The following is a 19,710-nucleotide window of genomic DNA, read 5'->3' on the forward strand; positions in this document are numbered from 1 at the left end:
ATAGCTACATTACTGTAAATTATTATGAGGTTTGCATGCTGTTTTCAAAAATCTTATACCTTGATCATACTTCTGTGTTAGCTTGATTAATTTTACTAGGTGATAGACAAGAAATTTTGAAAGAAACTGCATGTTATTCTGTCCTGATACTTTAAAGGAGTCATTGTCCCAGCATGTGTTTGGATGATCAGAAAGGAATAATGTTTATGCAAATATTATCTTTAAAACACCATCAGATTTAATGTATATGAATCTCTATCATCACAGCTGAATTAGGGGATTAAAAATCAGAACATTCTTGTAAAAGATAATGTTTAAAATTAAACAGGCTAAAGCATACAGGAGTACAGTTCTGCATGTAAATCTCTTTCAGTTTGACACCTGTACCTCATGCGTTATTTATGTCTTTTCCCTCAACATGACCAACATTTCCCCACATATACTCTGATTTATGCCTACTTTTTTCCAAAAAAAGTATTTCCTTTTGAAGATAAACATTTTCATTTATCCTGTTTTCTCAAGGTATTTTCTACAAACATCAGTACTGTGAGGAAGATGTACTCACAGTTTTCACATAAACTACCCAGTGCATCTTTGGCTTCTCTTTGGTGCAAATATTTTGGACTCTATCCATCAGCTGCAAACATGGCCAGAGCTAAGAAATGCCAGTTCTGACACAGACTGATTCTCAAGCTTGTCCTGCTATGTCCATGTATCCTCTCCTGCCACTATCTCAGTGCAGTTTCCTCTTCTCGTTGGCTACATACCTGTTAGCTTATGGTGAAACTGTCAGGAATGAAAGCTTTAGTTAAGTTAATAGGATCAAGCCACAGATCTGAATTCAGTTCAGTATGAGTTTAGAATTTGCTCTTCTAAAACCAAATTTGAATAGCCTGAAATTGAGGAGAATTTCAGGTAGGTTGAGATATAGTCCATTTAGATTCAGGGAGTGGATCTGGCTGACCTACTGAAAAACGAGGACAGAAAAGCTATGTTGATGTTTTCACTTCTATTTCCACCTTACACCTTTAAATTTGTCTTGCGGTAGGGCACAAGGGTACAAATAGCATTGCACCCTACCCAAAGAGAAGAGGGATAGGTGATGTTTAACAAAATCTGAAACGTCATGTTTTCAATAAGACAAAACATGTGTTTACAGAAGGCTTAATGAGCAGAGTACAGCTTACCTACATTCAGCCACCTGGAAGTGCAGAAGTCTCCCTGGAGCATCCTGATAGTCCACTTTCAAAGGTTTTTTTCTGTGAGACATTATGATTAAATGACTGTAGTGTACTGGCCTGTATACAACTAGGTTACTAGAAATTTTAATTACTTAATTCAAAGCCTCAAGTTTAATCATTCTCCTTATAGCAAAAAGGCAAGGGAAAGCAAAGTGAAGAGCGGAGAGGTTTGCAGGAACAGTGGGGTTACTTTTATTTTGCATGTGTTTGATCTTTGGGAAAAGAGACACAGAAAGACAATGACTGGCACAAATGGGGACAAAACAACTTGACTTGTGAAGTGCTGAGTGTTTTCTTCTCAGCGAAGTAAACCGACTTACTGCATTTCCCAACCACGTCAGTTACTTGACTGAATTCAGGTCCCAGATTTAAGCAAGAAAAAGGAATAAATTTAGAAAAATATATGAAAGTTGGACTAGAATAAATTATGGTTTTTTACAGTTTATTCAAAGGAATTGAACTGCCTATTCTGTGTACGCATTTAACAATACTTGATTAAAGATCACATTTGCAAGAAAAGAGTTTACAGAGTATGCCAAATGATGTTTTATTTAAACATTTGGATCATAGAACACCTTTTCATCTGCTTTAAATTTTAAAGAGCTTCCATGAAAACCAATGAGATTCTTAGCTGCAGTTGATCCACTATTAATTAAAATGAGAGGAATCTTGCATTTCGGTAATTATTATATCCTGACTTACTCAGAAAACAGGCTGCATTATTGCACTCACTTTACAGTCTATGACCCTCAGTATAGTGAGTTTAAGACATCTGTGTTGTGCTGTATACAAAATAACACCTTACTAAACTGCCCCCAAACTAGCCTACTAGAGTGGGAACCAGCTCATATATAACTGGCATCAGAATCCTACAGGCTGAATAGATTTGCTCTGAAAGAAACTTAAGGGACAACTGAGTCCCAAAAGAAAGGACATTCCTGCTGCTCGGACTCTATATAGACAGAGAGAGGCACTGGCAATGATTTCCCTGGCTTGTTTCTTCAACAGCAGTTTCTCAGCAAGAAACCATGTGAAGCAATGGAAGACCTATGGAACATGAACAAATCTTTGTTTTCTCTGGGTTTTTTCCTAGACTAATTGTCTCAGATTTATGGCAACTGATTTTTCCTAGTCTTAACTGTTTACACTTTTATTTTTATTAGCAGTGGTATTGTGTTGAGGTTTAATGCTGGGTTCTCTTCTTTTTTCTTCCCAGGGTGATACCAATGGTCATTCAGTTTTCTATTCTGATTATGCTGCACTCCGCTCTTGTGCTAATCACTACGGCAGAGGATTACAAATGTTTACCCTTAATGCTCCGGAAAACTTGCTGCTGGATTAATGAGACCTACCTGGCCAGGAATGTCATTATATTTGCATCCATTCTGATTAATTTTCTTGGAGCCATCATCAATATTGTAAGTTTATAGGGAGCCAGGGATTATTATACAGGAAAAGATGATTTATGAATTATTAAGCTTGCTACGGTACTTGCTAACTAATGTGTTTATAAGCCAGCTATGATTTAAATATAAAAGGCAAAGTACCACAGCTCCAGGAAATTCAATCTGTTGCTTAAACTGTGTATTTCTGAAATATCTAATTATTTCTCCTTCATGAGTATCATCTATTTTTAAAACCCTTTTTCTACTTTCTGTTCAATATATCTACCCTTTGAGGGCCATTTGTAATTTTCTGACATGCTGATATACTTTCTTAAAGACTGTCAATCCAAGTAATGCTTACAGATATTAAATTCCTCATCTCACAGTTCTCCCATTAATTAGATTATTAAAAAAATGAGAAGTGTCAACGAACCCAGAAAATACTTTCAAAGAAAGGATGGAGAAGGTCAAGCTGAGCCAGTAACCACAGCATGTAAAAAGAAGTTAAAAAGCATAAATTCTAAACATACCTTGCCTTGCTCATTTAGTGGTTTGACAAACCCCTTTGGCCAGGATTCACCTTAGCTGAAGTACCGAACTATGGGCATAGTCACTCTCAACTTTCTTTATAGTCAGTGCAGAAAAACAGGCATTCCCAAAGATTTCTTTTGATCATACTGGTCCCAATAAAGAGATTTTTCTCTCTCCACTGCCCACACAGGGCAGTTTAGTCTGATTTAGCTCCTAATTTATACATCTCCACTAAGACTGTAAAGTGTGACAAGTCTAGAGCGAAGTTTATCAGTATATCTGGGAGGAAAGGCATGTACCAAGCTTTGCTTAGCAGCTGTGGTTAGATAAAAATACTGGTAGTTGAATACTGTGGGCCTAGCTCTATGCAATGTCACAGGGTAAAAGAGTGGGGTCTTGTATGCAAATACAATAGAGCCCTGATTACCTGGGTGTCTTCAGAAATATGAGACAGCTTTGCATGAATTAGGCAGATTATCATGTCAGACAACCTGGCAGGTGTTGAAGCCTGAGCCAAGAAGGCAGCAAATATCTCACTGATAGATTAAAAGTAACATTTTCATCACTCTTTCCTCTTGTAGAGCACCTTTTGGCTATGGATGTAGCAGTGCTTTTTCATCTGAACTTACTCTTTTTAAATATTTATTTCCTTCTAGATGAGACCAGGAAAGCATTTAGTGACAGTAATAACAATAGCAACTATAACAACACAGCAGCAACAATAATTATCCTGTTATAATTAATAATAATGATTATTATATCATTGGAGTAAGCATGCTGAAGTCTGATGCTTCAAGGGTTTACCTCATCTTTTGTTAACAGATATGAGATTTTATTACATTCTATTGCTGTCATTCTTCCATGATTGAATTCAGGCTGCCAATATGCGAGGACTCAGTATCTGTCTGGGTTATTTAGTGATACCATGCAGTCACTGATAGGAGAGTTAGTCAGAGAAAGAAGAATGTAACCATGAATTGCTATCCTTACAGAGAAAATACAAATACAGTAAATTGCAGGAAGTTCAATAGGGCTGAAAACTTCCTGAAGATAAGGACAGTGGTACACTATAGTATAGATCACTAAGGAGCATTGTAGAATTTAGAGTTTTTAAAATCATGTTTGACAAATATCTGTCAGGAAAGATTTTGCTCGAATTAATCTTGCTCTTGAAACAAGATGATCTGTAATGGGCTATCCGTACCCAATTTGCTGTGGATACGACGATAACGAGATTTTCCCCTGACTTGTTGTGGATTATTTTTTAAGATTGTGTCCACTGCAGTCTTGTGGGATGGCTAATCCAAAACCAGTCAAAAGAAATATAATTCTTTTTACTGTCATACCAGTGGGTTTCTATAAAGCAGTAAACAGTTATATTTATTGTCATATATTTAGAATGGCAATGACTTGAGTCACTGAGTCCTGACCTCTACAGGAAATCACAACATTCCTATAACCTCATTATTTCAAATGTCAAAATTCTGCTATAATAATAGTTTGCTCAGGAGGGACCTGCATGCATTTAATAACAGGTAATGCAGCTCAGCCTTGCAGTTATATGCATCCACTGAGTTCAAACGCACCCAGTTGGAGGTGACTAAGTCTCAGATGCTTTCTAACATGAGCCATAAGGCTTTGGTTTCACCAGGGGGGTAAATGAGTCTTGTGATTCTTTACATCAAGTGCATTCTTATTGTTATAAAATTAGAATAAAGTTTCTGATCCTGAAGGTCTTTTAAAAAGACACCCAGAGTGGTTTTCATGGCACTCTGCTCTGCAGAGAGGTGCTGTACACCTCATAAACTTTCAGAAGGTACCATTAACTATCTGTTGTCACAGAGGACTGCACAGGCAACTTAGATAATGTTGCTGCATTGCAGAGATGACTGAATTGCTGAAAGAACAAACAAGAGAGTTCCAAGTTCAAAATTCATTAGAATTTAATTATAAGAAATTGGGCCTCATTAAACAAACTCTCTAACTCTGTTGGAAAGAAAGACAGGGGAACTAGCTTGTACGTACTGGGTTGATGAAATGTCCTAATATAAACATCCAGATTGGATTAATATATGTAACAGGAGACTCCATCTGCTTTAACTGTCAAAACATGAAACCATTAATGATTTTTTTCCTGTGTTCTAAGACCATGATGTATTGCAACTCAACACTGCTGTCTTGTTTATATTTAATACACTTGGTTTGAAATACCATTAAAATGAGTGCAGGTCATAACAGCAAAAGGCAGCATTACATTCTCAAAACCATTGTATCATGAATGAATTTTCATTCCCTTCTATTCTATTCCCTTCAGTTGCAGTTCTGAGACCACATTATGCTTTGGCACAAGCCAATTCTGCATGACACCATAGGATTTTGTCCCACATCTAGAAGGATAACACTGTCCATAGCAACATAGCATAAAAAACCTGCTTGCAGACAAGTGCACACATGCTGTCTGATTTTATGCTCCCAATTTAATAATTTTATCTATATTTTATAGCAAAGTATACAAATTTTGAGGAGGTAATTTTGTTTTCTTTCTTCATAGCTATGGTGTGATTTTGACAAACCAGTCGCCCTGAAGAACCAGACATTCAATTCATCTGCATCGTTTACGGACATCTGTTCCTATCCTGAGGTATTTCTGAGGGTACTTTTGAATCTGAGGCACAGATCCACAAAGGTTACATGGCAACCACTACCTGGAATCAATAACCTGTGTACTGGTGACGGAGTCAGGTGCCTCAACAACACTGTGAAGCTGAACCTTAGCATTTATCCATATGCTGGTAGAAAAAGCAGAGGCGGATTACAGAAGGAATTAATCTTATGGTCTAATGGGTCATTACAACCAAGTTTCAACCTTTGAACTTCATACAGAACCTTTATGTTGGAAACACATCCAGCAATGATTCAATGAACCTAGTGCATTAAAACGTACTACTTAACTCATATGAAGTTAATGGAGACTAATACTTCTTACATAGCAAAACCAGCAGTCATTCTGCTGTAGTTATTTTAAATTTACATTTGGAGCAAAAAAAATAATCTCTATGATGAGCAAGCAGGCAACAAAATCAATGGGTTGGTCATGTGTACATAAAAGAAGTATGTTGCTTAGAAAGTCATATGGCAGTGTCATGATACTGCCAGCAGTATGCCGCAAATTGTAGGGATGCAGACTTTCCTACAGAGGAACTGTGCTAAAGAAAAACTGTACTCAGAAAAATGAATGCTATCTCTCCTAAAGCTGTATGATAGGAGTTAATTTAAACTGCATTTGAACTGTGGGTGTTGATGTTGCTATTTTAAATCTGAGTAGCTCATGGCCATGATTGTCTCTCCATATCCAGTATCAGCTGCATGGCTTGCATTGGACAGATGACTAATCATTGAGAAAAATGAGACAATGAAGAGATTAGAAAATGAGATATGAATAAAACTTCCAGGCACCACATTTTAAGAGAGTAATGTAACTAAGCTAGACCTGCAATATTAAAAATAAAAAAATTAAAATTAAAAACCAACAAAACCTGTGGCTTTATCCTCTCTTCAAGTAGCATGGGAAAAGGATTAAAGCAGGAATATGATTCTCCCATCCTGATTAATGTGGGTCTTGTGGAACTTCAGAATCCAAAGGAATATAAATTATTTTCTCTCGGTTGACTTTTCATTAGCAAACTACTACATGTCTCCCTTTCCTCTTTTCACTGTACAGGATGCCCTTTCCCTTCTAATATAATGAAAATGCCATAAAGGCTCAGAGGAGGATTTCTGCTAACATGGAGGTGCCATGCAAAATAGAGAATTTGTAATTTCACGTTCTATTTCAGCAAAACCTTTATTTTCAAAGTGCCCTGCACCCTAAGAAGACTTAGCTGAGCATTGAAATCCAGAGCAATTTTTTTTATACCTCTGATCACTTGATCATCTATGTAGATATTTATGGAGTTAATATGTAGTCACTGATCACTGAAAGTAACCACTACTGTTTTCTATTCAGTATTTTGTCTTCACTGGTGTGCTGGCAATGGTGACTTGTGCAGTCTTTCTTCGTCTCAACTCTGTCCTGAAGCTGGCAGTACTTCTCATCATGATTGCGATCTATTCTCTGCTGACTGAGACCATTTATGCTTCCCTTTTTCTGCAATATGACAACTTTAACCACAATGGAGAGTAAGTGTTCACAGCCCTCTTTAGGAACTGCTTTTTAATAAGGTAACGGGTCAAGTCTTGCCAGAGTATACACATATAGGATAGCACCATAGTTAAGTATGGAGTGATGGTTGCAAGAGGCAATGACTAATCCAAAAAGATTTATAATGTGATTCTTTCTCAGGCTTTTTTATTAAAATGTTCATTTCATGAGGACATTTAAATATTGAGCAGGGTTTGTCTTTTATGTTTCCCCTAGTCTATCCATGTTGCTAAAAATATGCATTACAGTGCATATACATTGGTTGCTTCTATTCTTGAAAACTCCAGAGATACTGATTGAAACTCTCACCTCAATTTAAGAAAACAGGAGTGAACAATTGATTTTTTAGGGACACGGTTTTAACTGAATAAAATTCAAACTATAATGTGTAGTTGTGAAAGATATAAGGAATACAGGGATGATCCCATTTTGTAGGATTGCATTTGAAGGACAGACTCCTCCTCCCAGGCTTCCTTCCCAGCAAGAGGAGTTGAAGAGGAAGACAGAAGAGCCACAGTAATTTGCAGAGTCAGAGGTGTATTAAGTGTTAAAATAACTTAATTTAGAGCAGCAGTGATTTAGCTCATTCTGAAAAACACTTCTTCAGTCTTTGATACTTGACTAATTCAGTATTGCAGTTGCTTGTGCTTGTAAGTGCGTGCCAGATGAAGATCCTCAGAATGACAGAAAAGCATGGATTTGCAGTAAAATTAGTCCTCACAACAGCCACATCTTTACACATAGTAAGGCTCTGCACGCATATCTTTCCTTGCTAGCTTCCTACGGTAGCAAGGTACTAAAGATTTGGGATGCAATTCCTTTTTCTAATGCTAGTTATGCTCCTACAGACTACTGATATGACATATAGCATATTCACAGCAGAGCCCAGCAAATATGACAAATGGCAGTAAGCAATACTTTGGCTAAGTAACTAAAAGTAGAAGTCATGACCGTTGTCTTTAATTTTTGTCACTAATCAAGCATGGCAAAGAAAGATTCTCCCTTGTGTGAAAACCTTAGAGAATTCAGAGTAGTTTCTATTCCCTGTGTCAATGAAACTCTCCAGTGACTTTTATCACAGAAGAGTAAGAAAAAGCCAGGAATATCCTCTAGAGTAGCCAACAGCCCAGGACATAGGGAACTCAGCTGAGATGCTCCACACTCAAGACAAGGACCTGAACTTCAGCTCTGACATATAGGGAGCATGAGGTTGAAGGCTGTGTGCCCAGAAACTTATCTGGTTTCTTAGCTATACTAATTAGTTGAATAAAAGGTTTTGCAACTCCCTACAAAACTCATCTAGCTCATATATGTGTGGCTATAGCTACCTTACCATAATATGCAATAACAGATGAGTTCATAAATAAGACCTTTGAGGCTGTTGCCCTTAGCCAGTGTACAAGGAGTCCTTCTGGGATGAAATCTTTGGGAGGTTGCATTTCAGACAACTTCAAAATGGGAAACATTGGAATTCCAAAATATTTGCAGATGACAAAGATGTTTCCTGCCTGTCTTTTGCTCTATATTGATGACTCATCCCACAGTGGTACATTTCCTGACAGTAAATTCTTCATTAGGCCCACAAAGTCAGTTCAGTTAGCTCTCTCACAAGAAAGTTTCCTTTTGGTTTAGTCTCCATCAAGCTCTGCTCTTTCTCTCTCTAATTTCTCTGTTGTAGGAGTCCTCCTCTGACAAATATTACCTGATCTTTTTTTCAAAATTACTACGGAAAATGGATTCAGGGTCTGGACTTTACTTAGACCTCAGGGTAGACAGAAGAGTGTCCCAAAGTCTCTTCCAACTTCTGCTCCTTGTTTACTCCTTTATTAACTTTTTCCACAACTTCAACCTTTAAGCACCTCTTAACCATTTCCTCATCTTTCCTCATCTCCCTTTAACAAAATAATTGCCAAGTATCCATGTCCGATTCACTTCCAAATTTAGTTCTTTCTCGCTTTTGTTTTACTATAAGATTTGCCCTACTGGTTCCCCAACTGGTAGGGGGTTCATTTATGTCTTTTCTCCTGGGAAACATGCCTTTTTAAAAAAACCTGATATTACAGAGTTACTTTCTTCAGTTTTGTCATCTTTCCACATAACTGTAATTTCTCCTTATATTTGAAACCCCCTGTAACTGCTCTGGACCCCTTTCACCTTATTTTGTCACATTTTCTTCATGCTCCACACACGGCATCTCAGCGATTTCATACAGCAGATTTCATACAGCCAGTATCTTCTTGGTTCATCTTCTTTGTTTCCCTACTGTCTGCAAGTGTTTCCTTTACTTCCCCTGTCATAGGCAGACATTTCTTCTCTATGCTCCTCTTTGTGGCTTAGTAAAACCAGTCCTAATTACTGTTTGTCATTTTTTTGATTCCCCTTTGATCCACACCTCCTTCCTCAACTCACCTGTCATCTTCTCCAAACCTTTCTCAATATACAGGGATGTTTAACTTTCAGCATCTGCCTTGGGGTCCATCTTTTATCTCTAGGCCCATTCACTGGGCTTTCACTTTCACAGCCTGGAAGTTTCCCTTTCCCAGCTCCAGCCTCAACCTTTCCCCATCCAGATCCCAACTCCTGTACTCCACAGGGGCTGGGGGGTTCATGGATGTTTACCAAGCTCCCAGGAAAAGAGAGTGACTGACACACAGCTTGCATATCACATTTGAAAGAGAAAGATCATCACCTTCTCTGTACCTACTGTAGGCTACAATTTAGTTATTTAATATAGTTGTCTCCAAACAGTGAGCATTCTAAATACATTCCTGTTCTCTTGAACTAATTATTGCTAAGTTAAATTTTCAAATACAAGGGATATTTAAAGAATAACAAAAAGTACCAGGGTGCATTACAAAATGAAACTTCTGAACAATTATAACACTGACAAATCAATAACTGTATTTTACTTTGGATTTTTTTTCCAGCACAGACTTCCTGGGTACAAAGGAGGCATCTTTACTACTGATGGCAATGTTCCTTCTAGCTGTATTTTATCATGGTCAACAGGTAATGCAAACATTTGCTTTAACCATTCCCTATATCACTTGCAATTGCCGGATGTGACAATAATTACTTTCAAAAGTAAGGCACCGACTGCCTTTTTATCCACTTGAGCATATGACCTTTAACAATTTAATAAACCATATGCAGAATCTGATTAAAGAAAGCCCACATCTGACACTGCCTAGCATTCTTAAAGAACATGTGCAATATTATATTCAGCAATACACAAGTTATATTGCATTTTCTAATAGAAATTGAAAGAACAAACGGGACTTTGTTTATCTTATGAATATGTACATGTACAATTCCAGTGGCATCTGACTGTTTCAGTGCACTTGAGTAGGCATAAAACCAAAATGAAGAAAGGGAATAACAAACAGTAAATAATAAAACTCCCATGAAATAGCTTAGTATGTTCATAGAGGAAAAACACCAGATTTGAGGATATGAGTAAAAATTGCCATTAAACACCAACGCTAACTTCTTTGGGTCATGGACCACTTGCAAGAATTCTTTCACATGGACCTAGATTATAACCAGAATTAGGGGCCTCAGAGCTTTAGGATTGATATCCTTGAGGAGGAACTGAGAAACCAAGTATTTCAAGAATCCATACACAGTGCACAGGGAGAGTGCAGTATGACAAATTAAGATTTAAAACAAGAAATGTATTGAGTAAAAGCCACCTAAAGCAGGGTGTTTTCTCCACTGCTTCTGGCTGGCAACCTCTAGGCTGCTGCATGTCAAACATGCTGACTTCAGGCAGTTTCTGTTCACATAAAGGCAAACAGGATCACTGCATTAAAGGAAGCAGCAACCACAGTTGCCTTCAGACATTGTCCTGCACGTTCAACTTGCATAAAGATTTTCCCTTCAAGAGCATTAGACTGATTAATAACAGCATTTCTCGATCCTAATTTGAGTGAGGTAATAAGAGAGGAATGTTGCTGTGGTTAATAACACAATATTATACACTTTATTACAATATTACAATAACTTTATAAGTTGTGCAGATACCTACAGGCTCCATTCCTTCCATAAGAGAGCAAAAAGAAGGCAAGACCTATATATTCTAGTAATTTTCTTCCTTTTTATCTCCGTTTTGAGGAAATGAGGAATGAGTGAATAAGGGAAGCAAGGGATTAAATGTGCTTTGTGCCCAGGTTTAAGTTTGACAGAAAACAATGTACTTTGACATATCTTTATCAAGACATAAAGCCCATTTAGGAAAAATATGAAACAAATAAGAACTGAACATCCCAAATTTGTGATAAGCCTTATAATATTCCCAATGTTTCTTAACATACGCAAAGAACGTATCTAAGGGTTGGGAATGGTCTAAAGTGAGAGTAAGTGCTAAGAAAGAAAACACTAAAGGGGTTTAGGTAGAGCGAAAATTAGGTAGAATCTGGCCAATGTTCTTCAGGATCACAATTCCGAGTGTAAATGTCTGTCTTCTACATAAGCCTGATTGGGGTGTTTAAGAGAATTTTCCAGCCCAGAGGCCTGTTAGCACAACACAGTCTTTTTCCATCCTATTAATCTTCCTTGTTCCATAAAACAGGGTGGCTGCACTGAAACTACCCTTGGAAATGGTCCCTGAGTTCTCCTGCATGTTCTCCCAAACAATTCAAAGGACCACTCTATCAATTTAAAAATATCCAACGGCAGTGCCTAGAACATTTCCTTGTATTGTTTAATTTCCTATTATAGAGTTAATCTAAAGGTCTCTGTATAAATACAAACTAAAAATATATATAAAAATTTTGTCCAGAGCACATTAAAAAAAAATCACTTCAATAGTCTGAATTGATGGGGAGCACAGTAAATCCAATAAAGTTGTCCTCCAGCACAGCTTTGCTTCTCACAGATGGCAAAAATATTCTGAAGTAGAATAGCTTAAAACTTGCCTCATTCTAGGTGGATTTACAAAAAAAGATTACTTTTGTAAGATCAAGCTTATGGACCTTTAATTTCTGCTAACTACTGTTCTTTATCCATTGTGATTTAAAATTAATCCCCACTTTTGCACCCAGAATTTTAAGTTAGATTCAAGAAAAATTTGTGTGAGACTGTCTAATTAGACTCAGAGCTTTCTTAAAATCTTACCTATACTTCAGCCACTAAATCTCAAGGGTCTCTGGTGCTAAACCCATAATTAAAAGTAGTTGTGTTACTGTTACATGACATCAGGCTAAATAAACTAATTCCCTATTAGAAATTCAATTTCGTCTAGAAGCACATCTTTTTAACACAAGTAATACATATTCTACAGCAGTGTTTCTGAAAACTAAACTTGAGAAAAAACACGACAGAAGTGTTGTGGATAATTTCAAGGCTGGACTTATTCTGTTGTAAAATGTGTTCATTTACCGCTTTCTCTCTTTAATGAGTTAAGAACATTTTGTATGAACATACACTATCCCTTAAAACCTTATCAAAATACAATACCATATACAGTCTTCTTTACTAGAAATACATCTCTAGTGAAAACACACAATATAAATAGTCTATTAACCCTGAATGAAACCTTCTGCCATGGCTTTAAAAGGGAAGGTTTTAACAATTGCAAAGAGGGAATAAAACTGGCCACAGCAGACTCAGTCCCTCCTCTTCCTCCCCTCCAATTAGACCTAAAAAGAGGCCTTATAAAACAGAGGGCAAAACCCTTTCTGGTTTCTTTTAGATTGTAGATCCGAGCGTAGATCTTGCCCACGCCAGATGAGTGTTCTGATGTAGGCAAGTGTTGACTGACTGACTGGTTTGCTCCTCTGCTTCTGGGGCTCTTTGGCACAAAGGAAGACTTGAACTTTGACAGGACAGGCACAGACAGCTCTGTACCTAATAGCCTCTGGATGTCGGAGCTGTAGCTTAGCTCTACAGTGCCTTGTGGGAAGGGAGGAAGGATTGACATCCCTACACAGCAATTTATCTGCAACAAACATGACCCCCTGAACCTTCTTCATGCTTGGGAAAAAGGGGAGGAATGAGGAAATGCGAAGAGGAAATTGTTCCAGCTGAAAGAGAAAAAGAGAGGAAGAGACATAGCTAATTCTGGTATTATGCTGCAGGTCTCTTCATTATCTTTTCTACATTCAGATTTTAATGTAGTGAAGAAAGGATATTTGTTTGTTTTATCTGGAGTTAGACTGTTTTCAGTGGTTGAAAGTGTCCCTTTGGGATGTAAATCATCTTTTCTCATTTCCTAAGGAAGTATATTCTGCCCCTCAAATGCTGATCCTTAACTTGTGCTTTCCTTGCATGTGGCAATTGTCTGCAGAGAGGTTGTGTTGTACAGCATTAAGAGGACAGGTAGTGTTAGGCTTTCTGTGTAATACATCATCTCTATTTTCTTCACTCTCTGTTGGAATTAGGGGTGTTTTGTAGAGCTACATATTAGGGCAAGAAAACCTGGACATTTCAAGATTTATGCTGCAGACAGTCATTTTCATTGGTACCACTGTGCCCAGGAACATTTCTTTATACAATCAAAAAATAAACCCAAAACTCAACCCTATAATTTTGTTATTTTTAACAAATATCAGAACTTAGCAAAACATCTTCTTAAAATTTCTATTTTCAAACCTCATATGTAGCACACCCTTTTATCTCTGAACTGACAGTGTCATCTCAGTTGTCCACTGATGATACAAGAAAATATTTCACATTAAAATGTGATTACAAATAACCAGAATGACATTATCTAAGATGTAAAGATCAGCTGCTGCTATTCTGAGCTAGGTTTAGAGATGTGAAATTTTCTTGTACAACAGCACAAAAAATCAGCTGTGAAAAACTGCACTACAGTTTTTTGCAAAGCTCTTATTGTAATGGCATTAAATATCTGAAGCATCAAAGAACTCAGAATCTACCAGCAGCTCCTGCTCCAAGCCAATCTGTAAAATACCTTTAGAACTCCTGTAAAATTATAGTCAATGTTGCCTTCATAGTCAGTTGATAGAGATAAAAGTCAGTTATGATCTGGTATGCGCTCTGTCTTCTAGCACAAAAGGAAGGGGGAAGGAAACTGAAAAATATTGAAAAATTTATTTAAAAATACTTTTTTTCTGACAGGTTTTTTTGGTGCAGTTAATTGAGGGAATTAATAGTCACAAGATGGAATATCAAAGTATTAGAAGTAGAAAAGAGATTAATTGTTTACAAAGGTAGCAATAGCATCCAGAGGGCAAGTAAATCACTGCTAAAGTACATACAAGCTTTGGAAGTTTATGTCAAGCCAGGGTCACTTTTAGCTTTTAGGAAGAAAAGCTCTCTGGAATACAATGAACCTATAAGGCCCCTTGCAAGGTGCTTTGCGTTTTCTTCTGAACAGTTTGCCATTGGCCACTGCTGGTGATGAAAAATGTGGACAAGATGAGTCACTAAACAATGCCTGAACCCCCTCTTAGTCACTCCCACCCACTGCTGGCTTGCCCTTTACTTCAGCTTGGTACATGAATTATATCCTAACCACTTCCTTAACCCCAGCACCTTTTGGCAAACCATTTGATGTCTCTCCCAATTGTAAAATGCATTTATTTCCTGGTATAATACACTTCCCTGCTGGGAGTTTGATTATTATCTCTGGTTAGAGTATCTCAAGCCTCACAAATATATTTTCTCTTTCAGTTTACCGCACACAGATATATTTCCATCATTTTCAATAAGGCTGTAGCTTAATAAGTCACCTCTTGTGAAAGCTACAGTATCGCTTTCCTTAAAATCTGATTAAAACTCTCTATCAGTGTAATGCACCCAAAAGTTCTGGCCATCTTGGTCTTGTCCATGTGCTGACACATGTGCCTCTCAGGCAAACAACATGATGTTTCAACATGTTCCCCGCTTCAGCTAGCAGACAGTTGCCATTTATGTATATATGAATATGCATTTGTATGTGTATATATAAAAATACACAATACATATACATACATATATAAGCTGTGCTGTGCAGGAATCTTCCTTTTGTTCTGTACACATACAGCGCTAAAAACCATTTAACTTTGTTTTTTAGCTCAGTGTATCAGACACTGCCACTGTGCACATACTAAATTATGACTGCAGGCTCTGGATCCACAATACATCAGGGACAGAGTATTCGAGGGGGTATCAAATAGCATGACTTTCACTATCTTTTAAAAGACTTAAATTGCAAATAACTGCATGTCCCAACAGTAGAAATACCTCATTTTGGTGCCACAGATTTGAAAGTCATCTTTGGCAGTGTGTTAGGCTGCTATATGTAATTTTGCTGAAAGATGCTCATCCTTGAGAAGTAAACTACCTGTCCCTGCAAAATGTTTAGAATGACCCTTGTGCTATTTTCTCATGAAACCCATTTCATTTGAAAACACATATGAAAAGGGGAACATATTTATTTCATACCAATACCAATATCTTCCAATACCTTATCTCCTGTCTGACTCCATTATCTAACTAATAAAGAGGTGTTTAAAAGCAAAATAATTTTGTGACATTTTCTAGCCACTGACCATGGCAGTAATATGACAAGTATTATTTTGCTCAAGATTCCTCTGAGACACTCACCATACACAAAGCAAAGAAATAATCTTTTTTTCTGACAATGAAATGAAATTCTTCCAGAGTCAAAGATCTTCAGCAGCACTGAAGGCGGTTACATGGCAGGAGCAGCCTGCCAGGATGACAACACAATGTCTATTCTTATCTTGTCAGGTTTTATTTTTGCCTTTTTTTTCTCTCTGGAACTACAGCTTGAATACACAGCAAGGCTGGATTTTCTGTGGCGTGTTCAAGCAAAAGAAGAAATCAATGAAATGAAGGAGTTAAGGGAGCACAATGAAAATATGCTACGGAATATTTTACCCAGTCATGTTGCCCGTCACTTCCTGGAGAAGGATCGGGATAATGAAGTATGTCTCAGTTTTATTTCTGGTACTTTTGTCTAATTAACAAAAGAAAAGCAGATCTGTTAGGAAATTGTTAGAACTTAGTTCTTGACAGGATTCTTTACACAAATACTGCCAATATTTGGTATCTGATCCACATTAAAAAAACATTCATGTTTTAAAGTAAAGGGTTCTGCACCTCTAGGACACACCTGGAGTGGTGTTTCCAGGTTCAGGCTCACCAGTAGGAGACACATAGACCTACCAGAGCAAGTCTAGCCAAGGGCCACCAAGATGATTAGAGGCCCATGACATAGGAGGAGAGGCTGAGAGAGCTGGGTTCATTCAGCCTTAAGAGGAAAAGGCTGAAAGATCTCATCATTGTCTTCAGCTACCTAATGGGTGTTTATAGAGGAGACAGGGCCAAAGTCTTCTCCAATGTGCAAGTGGAAGGACAAGAGGCAATGACACAAGCTGCAGGAAGAAAAATCCCTGTTAGATACAAGAGAAAAAAGATCCCTGGGAAAGTGGTCATTGCATCACGGTTCAGAGAGGTTGTGAAATCTCCAGTTTTGGAGACATTCAACCCTCAACTGAACAAGGCCATGAGAAACTTGACCTAACTGGCCCTGCTTTGAGGGGAACTGTATTAGATGACCTTCAGAGGTCCATTCCAACCTATGAGTCTATGAAAATCTAGTTTTCCTAAAAAAGATATGCAAATTTAACAGAATGCCTGAGCAACCTTAAGATAGCCCAGTGTTGCAGAAGTATTATTACAGCCCTGACAGTTATTATGGAAGGAATCTGTGCAACAGGCTGCAACAGACCTGAGCCTCCCGCACCTTCAGACCCAAGAGAACATTTTTGCCATTTCACATTGCCCCTGAATTGCCTCTTTGGGGCAGTTATGAAATACCCATTTCAGAAACATAGTTTGTGGCTATGTGCCTAAAGAATGCTTGTAGTACACAAAGAAAAGCTTGACAATGGAGTCTCTGGATATTCCTAAGACAGAGTTTGAAGATAGGTTGTTGAAGGGATAAAGTCCAGAATTTGTTTCTGAAAGAAGCAGTAAGTTACCTACTCCTTATTTGAAATAAGGCAAATACGTATTATAATATTATCTGTGAATAAATGCCATTGTATGATGAAACTGGAATTTTCTCATGTAATGTTGGAATTATCTTTTATAATGAAGAGGTGACAAATGTTGCAAGAATCAGGTTGCCAGCACTGACATATCTATTCATTGTGCATCAAAAAGGAATCAAGGCTACCCTTTTCTGATTGTACATTTTGGAAATAGATGTAGCCAGATAAATTAGACTGCACAATGAGGAATCATTGTGTTCTGAAGATGTGATTTCAAATATCACCTAGGGAAGGACAACATAGTGAGAAGCTACAAGAAAAGGCACTTTAGAAATCAGCCTCTTGAGGAATTTTACACTCTGTGGGTATTAAACTGCCATAAAAACACTGCTCTGCACATAGGAAAATGTATGTGTGAAAGCAACCAAGTTAAAATGCTTCATTGCGAATGGAGCAGGCCCCGGTACCAACCATAAGTGTGTTCTGACACATCTGCATTATGGATTTTCAGGGAATACATGTCCCCTCTTACACATTCATTCACATACACTCACATGCATAATAATCTTCAAAAGCAAACAGATGCCCCATGGATCACTGCTGATGCTTCAATAATTTGCCACTGAATTCAATTCCACCACCCCTGCTTTGTGTAAGACAATTTCCAGAGTGACTATACTTGGGGATGATTTATGCATGAGCTGGCTGACTGTAACATCTACCAGATTTCAGTACAATCAATCCTGCAGTTCATGTCTGGCCATTAAGTTAATTTCTCTGCTCTCAAAAAATGAATTCCCAAATGTGTACTGTAAGCATTTTCTCATGGATGTGTTATTTCTGTCTTGATGCTTCTTACCAAAAATAGAAAAACTGAGCAGCTGAAGGCTCAGCCAGTTGTTTTCTGCCTTCACGACCTGAGGAAAGAGTATGCCTGAGTGTATATATGCTTCTCCTAGCACATATTGTCTAGTCTTCCATAAGCATCCACGAACTAACGTGTATTACTTTTTTCTATACCTATGAGAGGGAATAAGAGTGTCCTTAGAATATGGCTTCCATGACCTTGCAGATGTTCTTCAGTGAAAGAAAGTGTAAGAGCAGGAAGGGAACCAATCGTTTTTTTTCAATCAAAGCTTTGTAGTGTCCTTGGAAACCAGCAGAATTTTCCCACTTTTACTGTAGGACACGTTGTTAAAGAGTCTAGATAAGTAACAGCATTAGCAGCATAGCTAAGTGCAGGGCAGGGGTTCAGGATGCTTTTCTAAGGAGAAGCAGGATGAAGGAAGAAGAGGAGCCTGAGGTGTTCACATTAGGTGTATCGCGTCCAGCAGTAAGTCCTTTTATCATGAGAGCAAAGCACTAAAATTTCCTAAAGCACACTAACAAGAACATTGAGAAGCAACTACTCCAAGTCAGAATGTTATAAGAGAAGTCCCAGGACAGAAATGAAAGCATCAGCCATTGGGTAAAAACTAGGGAAGTTGAAGCTAGAAAAAAATTAAACAAAAGAGAATGCATGTGCTTGTATATTAGCCACTAGAAAAGCATCACAGGATTTTGGGGGGGGCACTATGTCCTTGGCATTTTTTAAGTTGAAATTAGTTTTGTTCCTAAAAATTTGGTTGGGTTCAGAGAAGAACTGACTGCATTTTCACATATATAACCACAAGAACCCATCCATAAATAAATCTGTCATTCAGTACCAGAGTCAATTATATGAATAACATAAGTGGAAGCTTATCCCAGGGCGTACTTTATTCTAATAGCCTCCTGTGTCCGATCCCTTATAAGCTGCTTTCTGTCCTCAGTAACTCCATTACCACCCTCAGTTCTGTTTCTCCCTCCTTTCAAACCCTAAAAGCAGAAACCAGGCAACCAAACGGCTCCATGGTCACCTTAGGAGAACCACAGTTTACCATAGAGTAAGGGCTCTCTGAAAACCTGTGAATAAACAAACTTGTAAAGAGCTGCAGTAGTATGAAGTATAAATTATCCACCAGAAAATGTGGTAACTGAGCAGACTCTTTACAAAGAGGTCATATTAGACATTTTAAATGGTCCTATCTGATCCCTGTTAATCAACAAATTTAGAAATATATTGTCAACTGCAAACATTTATGAGACAGACTTAAACAATAATAAATAATAAACATCAGGTTCCTTTTACTTGCCTAACAGTGTTTGATTCTCCAGTATTCATACCTGCAAATTAATTCTTCATTTCTTAAAGTGGTTCCCCGTATAAATCAAAATGAAAAATTCTATTTCATTTTTGCTGGTGTAGCCCCCTGACCTCAGAAGCAGAAAGAGCAGGCTTTCAAAGAAAGGGCAAACCCTGCCTACAGTCCATGATAAAAATGTGAAAGCTGTCAGCCTCTTCCTGT

At 37.7% G+C, this 19,710-nt stretch overlaps 1 protein-coding gene across 1 annotated transcript in view; it reads left to right on the forward strand.

The window, feature by feature from the left end:
- The window catches only part of ADCY8 (adenylate cyclase 8), a 132,804-nt gene that overhangs the window by 101,315 nt on the left and 11,779 nt on the right, over positions 1–19,710 (forward strand). The window contains exons 10-14 of the mRNA XM_076329088.1: positions 2,458–2,659; positions 5,709–5,798; positions 7,164–7,336; positions 10,286–10,367; positions 16,094–16,252. Coding sequence (XP_076185203.1) covers positions 2,458–2,659; positions 5,709–5,798; positions 7,164–7,336; positions 10,286–10,367; positions 16,094–16,252 — 706 coding nt within the window. The remainder of the gene's footprint in view (positions 1–2,457; positions 2,660–5,708; positions 5,799–7,163; positions 7,337–10,285; positions 10,368–16,093; positions 16,253–19,710) is intronic.

The sequence above is a fragment of the Aptenodytes patagonicus genome, chromosome 2 (assembly GCF_965638725.1).
Source record: "Aptenodytes patagonicus chromosome 2, bAptPat1.pri.cur, whole genome shotgun sequence".
Lineage (NCBI taxonomy): Eukaryota > Metazoa > Chordata > Aves > Sphenisciformes > Spheniscidae > Aptenodytes > Aptenodytes patagonicus.